We start from the raw sequence: 13,285 nt of genomic DNA, 5'->3' as shown, positions 1-13,285 counted from the left end.
GTTTGATCCCTGGCCTTACACAGTGCGTTAAGGATTGGGAGTTGCTGTGGCTGTGGTGCAGGCTGGCAGCTGCAGTTCCAGTTCAAACCCTAGCCTCAGAACTTCCATATGCCCCAGGTGCAACCCTAAAAAAGCAAAAAAAAAAAAAAAAAAAAAAGCCTTATAAAAACATTCAAAAAAGTACCTAGAAAATTACATACGAATATATTTATTATAGCAATATAATAGCCTCCCCAAAAAAGGAAGAAAAAGAAAAAAACAAAAAATTGGAAAGAAGACATATCAGTAGGGAAATGAATAAGCAAATTGCAATTTTTTTATAATGCAAAAGTACAGAGTCATTTAAAAGAAGTTTAGTTTCTATTTACTGATTCAAAAAGATGTTCACAATATCGTGTTAAGTGAAAAAAAATCAGAAAACAACTATGATGCTATTTTTGTAAAACGATAAAAAGATCCACACATTTTACTATTTATGTATGTAAGCACCTATACAAAAAAGTTTAGGCAGATATACTTAAAAGTGCTACACGATTAATTTGGGAGGGAGAGATGGAACTTTTTTTTTTTTAGGGCCACACTCACGGCATACAGAGGTTCCCAGGCTAAGGTGCTGAATCAGAGCTGTAGCCGCCAGCCTATGCCACAGCTACAGCAACTTGGGATCCAAGCCGTGTCTGCAACCTACACCACAGATCACGGCAACACCAGGTCCTCAACCCACTGAGCGAGGCCAGGGATCAAAACTTTCATCCTCATGGATACTAGTCAGATTCGTTTCTGCTGAGCCACGATGGGAACTCTGAGACGGAACTTTTTAAATGATATATTTTTCCAATTTGAAATTTTTATTATCAGATAACATAATCAACGAAAATGATTTATCTTTTTAAAATATAAGATTAGAAGGAAAAAGCACCAATGTTCAAGCACTGTAAAAACTAAACTAAGATGTAAAAGAAGTTTTTTTTTCTTTTTGGCCATGTCTACAGCATGTGGAAGCTCCTGGGCTAGGGATCAAACCCATACCACTGCAGCAGCCCAAGCCACTGCAGTGACAAAGCCAGATTCTTAACTCATTGCATCCAAAAGTACTCCAAGAATTTTAAGTAATTATTATTATTATTATTATTATTATTTGATCTTTTTAGGGCTGTAGCAGGTGCATACAGCTCTGGGCTAGAGGTTGAATTAGAGCTGTAGACACAGTAATGTGAGATCTGAGACGAATCTGCCACCTACAGCTTGTGGCAATGCCTGATCCTCAACCCACTGAGCAAGGCCAGGAATTCAACTCGCACCTTCATGGATACAATTCGGGTTCTTAATATGCTGAGCCATGATGAGAACTCCAAGAATTTTATTTTATTTTATTTGTCTTTTCTAGGGCCGAAACCACAGCATATGGAGGTTCGGAGACTAGGGGTCAAATCGGAGCTACAGCTGTTGGCCCACACCACAGCCACAGCAACTGGAGGTCCAAGCTACATCTTCGACCTACACCACAGCTCCGAGCAACGCCGGATCCTTAACCCAGTGAGCGAGGCCAGGGATGGAATCCACAACCTCATGGTTCCTAGTCAGATCATTAACCACTGAGCCACAACGGGAACTCCAAGAACTCCAAGAATTTTAAATCAAAAAAGTGCTTCATATGTTTAAAACACTCAAAATTAACATTTCAAGGCTTTTGATGCTCTATCACACATCTTAATCTCTTAAAGACCAACGTAATCAAGTAAATAAAATAATCTCCTTTAATTCACATGAAATTTTTAACTTTTTAAAAAAAATTTTTTTAATTATTTATTTATTTTTTTGTCTTTTTGCTATTTCTTGGGCCGCTCCTGCGGCATATGGAGGTACCCAGGCCAGGGGTCGAATCGGAGCTGTAGCCACCGGCCTACGCCAGAGCCACAGCAACGTGGGATCCAAGCCGCGTCTGCAACCTACACCACAGCTCACAGCAACGCCGGATCATTAACCCACTGAGCAAGGGCAGGGACCGAACCCGCAACCTCATGGTTCCTAGTCGGATTCGTTAACCACTGCGCCACGACGGGAACTCCCACTTTTAACTTTTTATTTTGCCTTCACAACAGGGTGAAATAAAGATGGACTGTCATTCTCATTTTTCCTATGAAGAAAATGGGTGCATCATTTGGCTATGGTCAGATAATGAATACAGGTCAGAATTACAAGGCCGAGTGTCTTAAACCCTTCCCATGACACATGTGCCCAACATCAGAGATTCGAGATTCTTACACAAACCACGTGGAACAATGAGGAACGTGAAGAACAGCAACAATAACAACACACAGTAAAAAATCACATGAGGAAATATTTGCAAAATCTTAATTCTAGTGTTTTGCTTGAGTAACTAATCACTAAAACGGAAAACCTCCATCCTAATTAACTTACATGTTGAGAAGAGAGAGTACTCATTTGGTCGCTGTTTGGCTGTATCACAACAGTGCCTACTTTATCAGGTTCCATGTTCTTCCCAGGTGCACATTTTTCTGCTCCTGTGGCCTCTCTCTTTGAAGCTGCTCTTGCTAAGTTTGGTTTTGGTCTTTTGAATCTACTTCTCAGAAAAGGTGCTGGTTTAACTTCAGATGGCTTCTGTTCTTGAGGAAGAGATTTGCTTTTGGAACAAGGATTATCAAGCTTTAGGATGAAATGAAGGGGCAGTGGGAGCAGAGTCTTAGGACAAGCTTAGAGACTGGCAATAAATATTTAATTCTAATTCTTAACAGGAAAACAAATTGGACTATTTGGTAGATCCTGAAAAACATGAGTGGTACAATTCAGGTATAAGCCTAGGAGTTACATCATTTTTGCACAAAGAAAATACAGGTCTGTCACACCTGTACTGACTTAGGAGTGTGTTCTGCATACAATTTTGTATGTTAGTAATTCTCATAATCTACTGTCAGGATGACCTCAAACCTCTCGCAGTCTTCCCCAAACCAGCTTAAAATTTCCAACACCATGATAAAGGTGCTACGTCTTAAAACCTCATTTAGTTTAACATAATCTGAAAAGATAACTTTATATGCCTTCTCTTTAAAAGCAGAGACCTACATTCTTATACCTTAAATTAATATCTGAAGACTGCTCTGGAACATCTGGAGACTGCATCCTCTGGTCTTCTATTTTGTCAAGTCCAGAAGTCTCCAAAGAAATGTTCAAATGACTCAACTGACTTGACATTTCCTTTTCAGAATTTCTGTTTTCTTCTACAGCTGTATGCACCACGGATAGTATTTCACTGCTAATGTCCTGGAAGTAAATCAGCACATACATACAAGATTCCTTAAACATGTCACACATTTCAAACAAAAGCCTATATATTCTATACACTGTCTTTAAAAATGAAGAAGTTTGTGAGTTTTCAATTTTTAAATAAAATTTAATTTATAAAAGCTAAAACACATCATATGGGAAATTATTCTTTCTATATTGTATATTACGGTTTATTCCAAACTACAATGCCATTACCTATCCCCCAAAAAAGTTAGAAAACCAGAAAAGGTTAGAATAGCTTAAACTTCAATTAATTGGAAACTTTTAATAAAAAGAACTTTTCAAAGTGTAGAGAAATAGGGTATGGCAGGAAATAAAGAGAAAAACTGATACAGATACGGTCAAAAGAAATAATTCTAATATACGTTCATTCTAGAGTTAGCACAAACCAAGTCCAATTTTCTATATTCCTTTTATCTAAGAGTAACTTTATTTATATTTTTGGGCCATGGCTTGACATCCCAGGCCAGGGATCCAATTCACACCAATGACCTGGGCCAATGCAGTGACACCATCAGATTCTTAACCCGCTGCATCTATCTAAGGGTACCTTTAAACTGATGTTAAGAATAGTAACTTCTCCACAAGTTAAAAAAAAAAAAAAAAAAAAAAAAGGTTTTAAAATTATTTTTAAAAAAGAATATGTGACTTTTTTAAGATCCTGAAACACAGATTTTAGGATTGGGACTTTGTACTTTAAGAGATATTAAATGTTACTAGACTTAAGGGCAATAATCCTGGAATTATTTGGTCATTTTTCTCTGAATGAATACTCAAAAAATATTTTTAAAGGACAAAAAATACATACATTATTAGTTAGGGAAGGCACAGCGCTGCAGTCAGCACTACTGCTCTGCAATGAATCTGTCCCAGTTTGTCTTGAGGTTCCAGTCTCCTCTCGTGCATTTTCCCTTAGAGAAATGTCTGTTTTTCTAATTTTTTCCAAATCTGCCACCCTGTCCTCAGAAGCACTGATCTCTTCTGGTCTGCTTTTCTTCAAGAAAATTTCCTTGCCAGTTTCTTTTAAATCTGCTTCTGTTTCCTCAATGGCAGTCATCTTTCCTGATACCTTTTCCACCAGGGAAAAGTCTCTCTCTGCAGTTTCTTCCAAATCAACCTCCCTTTCCCCCGTGTCACGGATCCCCACTACTACATTTTCCCTTAGGGAAATTTCGATTCCAATTTCTTTCACTTCTGAATCCACTTCATCACCTACAGTTTTGACCTCTGAGACCTTATCTTGTGTAGATATTTCTCTTCTCTCAGATTCTTCTAAATCTGTCTCTGCTTCCTCAGCGGCGTCAATTATGTCTGGTATCTTCTCTCTTGGGGAAATCTCTCTTACAGTTTCTTTCAAATCTGTCACCACTTCACTAATAGTATCAATCTCCTCTGGGGCATTTTCCTGTAGGGATATTTCTCTTCTTACAGTCTCTTCCAAGTCTGTCTCTCTTTCCTCAGTGGCATCAGTCACCTTTGGTATCTCCTCCTCCTCCCTTGGGAAAACCTCTCTTCCAGTTTCTTTCAAATCTGTCTCCATTTCCACAGTGACACCACTCATTTCTGGGATTTTCTCTCTGGGAGAGATGTCTTTCATTTCAGTTTCTTTCAAATCTGTCTCCATTTCCACAGTGACATCAATCATTTCTGGTATTTTTTCCCTAGGAGAGCTGTCTTTTCCAGTTTCTTTTAAGCCTGACTCCGTTTCCTTAGTAGTATTAGTCTCGACAGGAACCTCCTCCCTTGGTGAGGTTTCTAGACTTGCAGTTTCTCCCAAAGCTGCTGTTATCTCTTCAGAGGCAAGAATCTTTTCTGGCACCTCTTTCTTTGAGGAAATGTCTCTTTTTGCAATTGTTCTTCTAATATTTGGCTTTGGTTTCTGAAATCGAGTCTTTACAACTGGAACTTGTTTATTTGCTTTATTATCCTCCTGAATACTATTTAAAAAAAAAAAAAAAGGACATATAATCAAATTTTAAACCAGACTGCCAAATGAAAAGACAACGGTTGAAAAGTCACTACTAAAAAACCAGAAACTCTCATATTTAAAAAGAAACAAAAGGAGTTCTTGTCACGGTAAATCTAAAATGAATCTGACTAGGAACCATGAGGTTGCAGGTTCAATCCCTGGCCTTGTTCAGTGGGTTAAGGCTCTGGCATTGCCGTGAGCTGTGGTATAGGTCGCAGATGCAGCTCAGATCTGTGTTGCTGTGGCTGTGGTATAGGCTGGTAGCTGTAGCTCCGATTTGCCCCCTAGCCTGGGAACCTCCATATGCTGCAGGTGCGCCCCTAAAAAGCAAAAAAAAAAAAAAAAAAAATTAAAAATGAGATTTCCTGTACAGTCATTTCTCTAAAAGCCTGTGTTTTCATAATACAAACTAGGCATAAGAAAAAAGAGTAAATACACAATAAGATTTTGCAGTCTGTTGAATAGTACTGGGCATACAACAAGCACTGACTAGTACAAGCACCTTGTTAGCCAAAAAAGCAGTAGCACACTCTGCTTTGTGTTTTATAATGAGATGGTAAAACCAATAAAAAGATATAAATAAATGAAAGAACACTCAGTCATTGGTTAAGATTTGGACCTCTGAGGACTTCTCTTGCGTAGGTATTTCTCTTCTTTCAGTTCCTTGTAAATCTGTCTCTACCTCCTCTGAGGCATCAATCATCTCTCATCATCTTCTCCCTTGGTTTCTTTCAAACCTGTCTCCACTTTACCTATAGAACTGACCTTCTCTAGAGCATTTCCCTATAGGGATATTTCTCATCTTTCAGTCCCTAGATTTTTTTCATCTATGTTAGGCTAAACAAGTGTATACACGTTAACAGATTTTTAAAAACATAAAAACCATGCTTTTGCTTATTTAAAACTATCTAGAGCTTAGTCAATCTTTCTTCACTGAAACCACTTTTTTTATAATACAAATTTTGATAACCCAAGGCAAGTCCTTAAAAATCAAGACTATTTTTCAAATTGTATTTGTTTATATAACTAAGGTGATATAATTATGCCTATCAACTGTAGCAACTGATAACATATAATACAAAATTAATACCAGCTGACAAAGGTTATTTAATCTAACTAGTCCTAGGTGGATTTCATTCTATTTTCTGACTTATGATGCTTTTCATCTTTTTTTTTTTTTTTTTTGTCTTTTTGCCATTTCTTGGGCCGCTCCCGCGGCATATGGAGGTTCCCAGGCTAGGGGTCGAATCCCGAGCTATAGCCGCCGACTTAACGCCAGAGCCACAGCAACTTGGGATCCAAGCCGCATCTGCGACCTACACCACAGCTCACAGCAACGCCGGAACCTTGACCCACTGAGCAAGGGCAGGGATCAAACCCGCAACCTCATGGTTCCTAGTCGGATTCGTTAACCACTGCGCCACGACGGGAACTACTGCTTTTCATCTTTATCCAGAAATACCTAGGCTTTAGTGAGGTTCCTGTGCTAGCCATCTTGGTTTGGTTATCACAGGAAAACCTAAACTGTCTTTATAGTCACATTTTCTTTTTTTTTCTTTCTTTTTTTTTTTTTGGTCTTTTTGCCATTTCTTGGGCCCCTCCTGCGGCATATACAGGTTCCCAGGCTAGGGGTCTAATCGGAGCTGTAGCCGCCAGCCTACGCCAGAGCCACGGCAATGCGGGATCTGAGCCACGTCTGCAACCTACACCACAGCTCACGGCAACCCCAGATCGTTAACCCACTGAGCAAGGGCAGGGACTGAACCTGAAACCTCATGGTTCCTAGTCGGATTCGTTAACCACTGCGCCACAACGGGAACTCCTATAGTCACATTTTTAATACCAGCTTTTTTTGTTTTTTGTTTCTTTTTTTTGGTTTTTTTTGGTCTTTTCTAGCACCGAACCTGCAGCATATGGAGGTTCCCAGGATAGAAGTCTAATCGGAGCTAGATCCGAGCCACGTCTGCAACCTACACCACAGCTCAAGGCAACGCCGGATCCTTAACCAACTGAGCGAGGCCAGGGATCGAACCCACAACCTCATGATTCCTAATCGGATTCATTAACCACTGATCCACGAAGGGAACTCCAGTTTCTTAAAGCATACTAATAATTCCATTTATCTGGTTTGGTATCCTCCAGAGGGGAAATAACAAATAAACAAATAAAGAGCTTTGGGAGTTCCTATTGAGGCTCATAAATTTATGTAAACCTAAAATAAAGGTAACGTTAGATTAATCCCAAAGACACAAATATTAAGACAATTAAGTGGCATTTTCATATCTGGATATAGACATAAAATTTAATACGAATGTGAAGTGATAATACTACCCATGTTAACTCAAGGTCTAAGTTGTGATGCATAAATTAACTCATCAAGCCACCAATAACTAAGAAATCAACATGAAGGCAATGACATAAACTGCCTTGAAAGATGAATATATACTTATAAATATTATGTAACTTGATATACAAATAACAAACCAGTCTGATTTGCTATTGTTTCTAAAAAATGATTAACAATTTCTAAAACCTACACCTAAAAATTCAAATATTATATCATCATAAAATGATGCTTACCTGGGACATTCATTAAGAGCCTTGGGATCATCTGACTGTGCATCTTGAATAGAAGTATCTTTTTCTTCAGATTGCGAAGTGATGTCTTCACACTCAAAATTTTTACATGACTGATCTTCTATTTGTTCTGGAGTCTTGATAACAAACACATTTTTAAAAAAGTTTTAAGTTTCACAATAAAATGCCCATTTATAAAAGATTTCATTGAAAATTATGTACAATTTGGGGAGTTCCCGTCGTGGCGCCATGGTTAACAAATCCGCCTAAGAACTGTGAGCTTGAGGGTTCGATCCCTTCCTTTGGTCAGTGGGTTAAGGACCCAGCGTTGCCGTGAGCTGTGGTGTAGTTGCCGTGAGCTGTGGTGTAGGTTGCAGACGAGGCTCAGATCCTGCGTCGCTGTGGCTCTGGCGTAGGCTGGCGGCTATAGCTTCGATTGGACCCCTAGCCTGGGAACCTCCATATGCCGCGGGAGTGGCCCTAGAAAAGCAAAAAGACAAAAAAAAAAAGTTTAAAAAAAAAAAAAAGAAAATTATGTACAATTTGAATACAAGGAAAATGATAAACATTTCAAAATTATAAAATGATATTCAAGTGGCACTTTTAGTGTTTTTTCTTTTCTCGGGGGGTGCATCCCCAGCATGTGGAAGTTTCCCAGGCCAGGGATTAAACATGCACCACAGCAGTGACCACACCAGCTTCTTAACTGCTAGGCCACCAAGGAACTCCATTGTTCTTTAAGTATAGAAAATTTCCTAAGCCACACCTTTTACCTCATCTTAAAGCCCCCCATTCTTTTCCTCCCAATCAGAAAGCAAGTAATTGCTTCAGCCTCATTTGTTAGAATTATCCCTTGGAGTCTATCTTTCTAAAATCCTTTTGATTATTATTATAATCACATTATAGACCCTAGGAATTATAACAAAAGAAATTCAAATCTCAAATTACACCAGCTCTTACACTTATCACAAAGACCAGTTATTATGTAAATAACCTAAAATTTATAACCTTTTTTTTTTCTTTTTCTTTTTCGAGCCGCACTCGCAGCATATGGAGGTTCCCAGGCTAGGGGTCAAATCGGAGCTACAGCGCTGGCCTATGCCACAGTCACAGCAACATGGAACCCAAGCCTCATCTTTGACCTACACCACAGCTCATGGCAACGCCAGATCCTTAACCCACTGTATGAGGCCAGGGATCGAACCCGCAACCTCACAGTTCCTAGTTGGATTAATTTCCACTGTGCCATGGTGGGAACTCCTAAAATTTATAACCTTTGTTGTTGAAATTATATGTTACCAGGGAACTTTTAACATTTTATTTTAAGTCAGTTAAAATTCATGTACCCAGCTACATTTTCAAAGGGGACGTGTAATTCAAATACCGGCTGAGTAACGGGAGAAGGCCAAGTCCAAAGATGAGTAAGGTAAAAGCACATAATTCATCATATAAATGTTTAAAAACCAGAAGGCTGAGAGCTAAGTGGCTTTACAATTAGCAAAGCTGCTGGCTATGAGATCTGGGCCTTAAATTTAATACACAGTGTACATAATCATATAGGACTGGGTTTTTTTGTTTTTCGTTTTGTCTTTTTGCCTTTTCTATGGCCGCTCCTGCGGCATATGGAGGTTCCCAGGCTAGGGGTCAAATAGGAGCTATAGCCACCAGCAACACCAGAGCCACAGCAACACGGGATCCGAGCCGCTCTGCGACCTACACCACAGCTCATGGCAACGCCGGATCCTTAATCCACTGAGCAAGGCCTGGGATCGAACCTGCAACCACATGGTTCCTAGTCAGATTCGTTAACCACTGAGCCACACCGGGAACTACAGTACTGCTGTTTTTAAGAGTTTACAAAAGGAGGCTTATGTACTTGTTTAACCAAAAAAACTGGAAGGCATCAGGGTACTTACATCTCCACCAATGCCGGATTCATTTTCATTCTTTTCTACAGTGGCCCCAAATTTTTCCTGTGATGTAAGAATTCCTTTTCTTTCAGCAGCTTTACCTATATTTGGTTTTTGCCTCCGCAGTGAGCCCCTCATTAGTCGTGCAGGTCTGAAAACCTTTGGTGCATCATCTTCCTGCAGACAAATTTTTTCACTCAAACTAGAATAATTACAAAGGAATAAAATCAACGGTTATTCTGAAGTCACATAATTACTTGTATGTCACATACATGCCTGTTTTCAGTATTCCCTTCTCCCAAGTATAAATAAATAAATCATTTGTAATACAAAATAATTCACAAGTGTCCTTAAGAACATCCTCAAAGACATTCATACCTCTATACCTTAATCCTCTGCGACAGTCAGTCCTAGAAGCCTGACTGTAGGAAAGCATTTTAAAATCAAATTTTCATCACAAAATTGGAAAAATCTGTACCTGACTAGTATAGAATACCATTCCCCACTCAAGACAACACCATGTACACTCTAGGACAATGGACAGATTATGGCATAAATGTATAGTCCAGAATCCACTGGTCCAGGTTTATACTGGAGCAAGGCCTGTTCTGGATCTCCATTCCGAGTTAAGTATTTCCTTTTGAAACACTTAGCTATATATAAAATTATCCAGAAACATATATCTTAACCATTAATTTACCTAACAAGACTTTGTTAAAATCTTATTAGCAGGTTGAAGGAGAAATGTATTTGCTAACTCAGTAGATCCATATGATAATTCACTTCTATAATATCAAGCATAAAGAACACTATTAAAGTGTTTCTGGAGTTCCCGTCGTGGCGCAGTGGTTAACGAATCCGACTAGGAACCATGAGGTTGCGGGTTCGGTCCCTGCCCTTGCTCAGTGGGTTAACGATCCGGCGTTGCCGTGAGCTGTGGTGTAGGTTGCAGACGCGGCTCGGATCCCGCGTTGCTGTGGCTCTGGCGTAGGCCAGTGGCTACAGCTCCAATTCGACCCCTAGCCTGGGAACCTCCATATGCCGTAGGAGCGGCCCAAAGAAATAGCAAAAAGACAAAAAAAAAAAGAAAATAAAAAAAAATAATAAAGTGTTTCCACAACACCTATAGTTAAAAACAGACCTAAGTACAGTAGCTGAAAACAAAATTTAGACATTATCCAGTAGAGAAAAAGTCATTACCACCATTCCTAGGAGTGAGCATTTTTATTCTACTTCCTAAATACTTACTTAGACACAGCATCAGCTTCTGGGTTCTCTCTCTCTGTATTCTCCACTACAGAAATATCAGATGTACTCGTTTTGTCCTTTTCCACATGATTCTACAAATTAAATTTTTTATTTTTAATCTACTTAATGTAAAAAGTTCAAACTTTGTAATAAATGGAAATTAAAACAATGAAATTTTACTTTTTTGTACTTCTAATTATTTAAAGAGAATTTTTAAAATTATAAATGAGGGTGATAATATTTTAAACACATCTCATACATTACTGATAAAAGTATAAATTTGACACATCCTTCCCAGAAAGTCTTTTACTGATATTAATCCAGAGCTTTAACAATATTTATATTCTTTGAACTAGTAATATTTTTGAGTCTATTCTGAGAAAATATTTAGACAAAGATTTAGGTACAAGGATGTTCACTGAAACACTGTGCCAAACAGTAAACACTGTAAACAGACAAAATATCCAATAATAATAAATGGATAAATAAATTGCTACACCCACTGACAGACTATTACGAGGTCACTAAAAACCATGTTATCAAAACATGTTTAATGACATGGGAAAATTATTTATAAAATGTTAAAATACCAAAGGAGAATACAAAAAAATACAAATAATATTACTCAATCTTTTAATCTTTATATTTTTTCTTCTTTTCTTTCTGCTTTGTTCTTTTTTTGTTTTGTTTTATACTGGTTTTTTTGGCCATGCTCACAGCATGTGGATGTTCCCAGGGCCAGGGATCAAACCTGTGCCACAGCAGTGGCCCAAAAGCCACAGCAGTGGCAATACCAGATCCTTTACCCACTGTGCTAGAAGAGAACGCCTACCACTCAACCCAGAAAAGCTGGAAGGATATATTCTGAATGGTTGGTTGCATATATGGATGATAAAATTAATTTATTTTTAAATTTTTACATGAATCTCTATTTCCTCAATTTTCTAGAATTTAAAAACATAAGATTATAATAACATAACTATACTATATAAATATATTTTCACATAAGAGGAAAAAAGTCGGCTAAAAATCTTAGACTATTTTAGCAAAAATAAAATAGTTTTAATAATATAATACTGGCAGTGATATAAGGAAACAGGAACATTCAGTTAATACAGCATTAATAGAAATAGATTCTTTTTTTGAGGTTAATTTGACAGTACATAGCAAGAGTCATAAAAATATTTAAAATACCTTGGCCCATTAATCCCATCACCTCTTTGACTATTTATAATATTGTTTGCTTTTATTTATAAAAGTTTACAAAAATGGAAACAACCTAAACATTAGGGACATGGTTACGTAAATTAATAATTTTTGGAGTTCCCATCGTGGCGCAGTAGTTAACGAATACGACTAGGAACCATGAGGTTGCAGGTTCGGTCCCCGCCATTGCTCAGTGGGTTAACGATGGGGACGTTGCCATGAGCTGTGGTGTAGGTTGCAGATGTGGCTCGGATCCCGCATTGCTGTGGCCGGCGGCTACAGCTCCGATTAGACCCCTAGCCTGGGAACCTCCATATGTTGTGGGTTCGGCCCTACAAAGACAAAAAGACAAAAAAACAGAAACAAAAGAAATCAACTATTCTGAATAAAAATTTCATATAAATTAACATAAGACATATTTGTCACTTCTAGGATGTTTGAAATTATATGTTCTAGATGCTAAAGGAAATGCAAAAAACATGAGACTAATAAGACAAATTTAATATTAACGTGTAAAGTTCTTATATCTTGGCTTTACTATCAACAACATTATTGTGTGCTCCTTGATGAGGACCGAACATTATTCTAGTCTCATGTTTAATTTGAATTAAATATATTCTGTGGTTTATAAAAAAAATTAATAACTTTACTGTGTAATTACAAGGTAAATATTTTTATTCCCAGCTACTTAGAAAAAAATTTCATAATTTTAGTTGCCATTTAGTCTCTTAATCCATACCTTTTCAACTGAAGTTTCTGCATGTGAACTCTTGTTCTCTTCATCTGTTTTATCTTGTAAAAGAACTGTTTTCTTCCCAACTGCCCTTGATAAATTGGGTTTAGGTCTCTGGAGTCGTACTCTCTTCATGGGTTTAACATTTTCTGTTTGATCAGTTTCCCTAGAAAATTAACATTATTTATTTAGTTAGTTTTTTGCTTTTTAGGGCCGCATCCGCAGCACATGGAAGTTCCCAGGCTAGGGTCAAACTGGAGCTATAGCTGCTGGCCTACACCACAGCCACAGCAACATCAGATCTGAGCCACATCTGTCACCTATACCACAGCTCAC

At 38.1% G+C, this 13,285-nt stretch overlaps 1 protein-coding gene across 3 annotated transcripts in view; it reads right to left on the bottom strand.

Moving 5' to 3' along the window:
* Positions 1–13,285, bottom strand: part of BDP1 (B double prime 1, subunit of RNA polymerase III transcription initiation factor IIIB) — a 108,241-nt gene that overhangs the window by 49,690 nt on the left and 45,266 nt on the right. For all 3 annotated transcript variants that reach the window (XR_002339791.1, XM_005672526.3, XM_005672527.3), the window contains exons 13-19: positions 12,956–13,115; positions 11,011–11,102; positions 9,769–9,964; positions 7,856–7,989; positions 4,115–5,243; positions 3,095–3,282; positions 2,422–2,644 (exon numbers count right to left, since the gene is read on the bottom strand). Coding sequence is in view for 2 of the 3 variants with exons in the window: in XM_005672526.3 (XP_005672583.2) it covers positions 2,422–2,644; positions 3,095–3,282; positions 4,115–5,243; positions 7,856–7,989; positions 9,769–9,964; positions 11,011–11,102; positions 12,956–13,115 (2,122 nt within the window). In the remaining variant the exon portion in view is untranslated. The remainder of the gene's footprint in view (positions 1–2,421; positions 2,645–3,094; positions 3,283–4,114; positions 5,244–7,855; positions 7,990–9,768; positions 9,965–11,010; positions 11,103–12,955; positions 13,116–13,285) is intronic.

Source organism: Sus scrofa, chromosome 16, assembly GCF_000003025.6.
Source record: "Sus scrofa isolate TJ Tabasco breed Duroc chromosome 16, Sscrofa11.1, whole genome shotgun sequence".
Taxonomy (NCBI): domain Eukaryota; kingdom Metazoa; phylum Chordata; class Mammalia; order Artiodactyla; family Suidae; genus Sus; species Sus scrofa.
The sequence above is the reverse complement of the archived record's forward strand: the minus strand, read 5'-3'. Positions and strand labels throughout refer to the sequence as shown.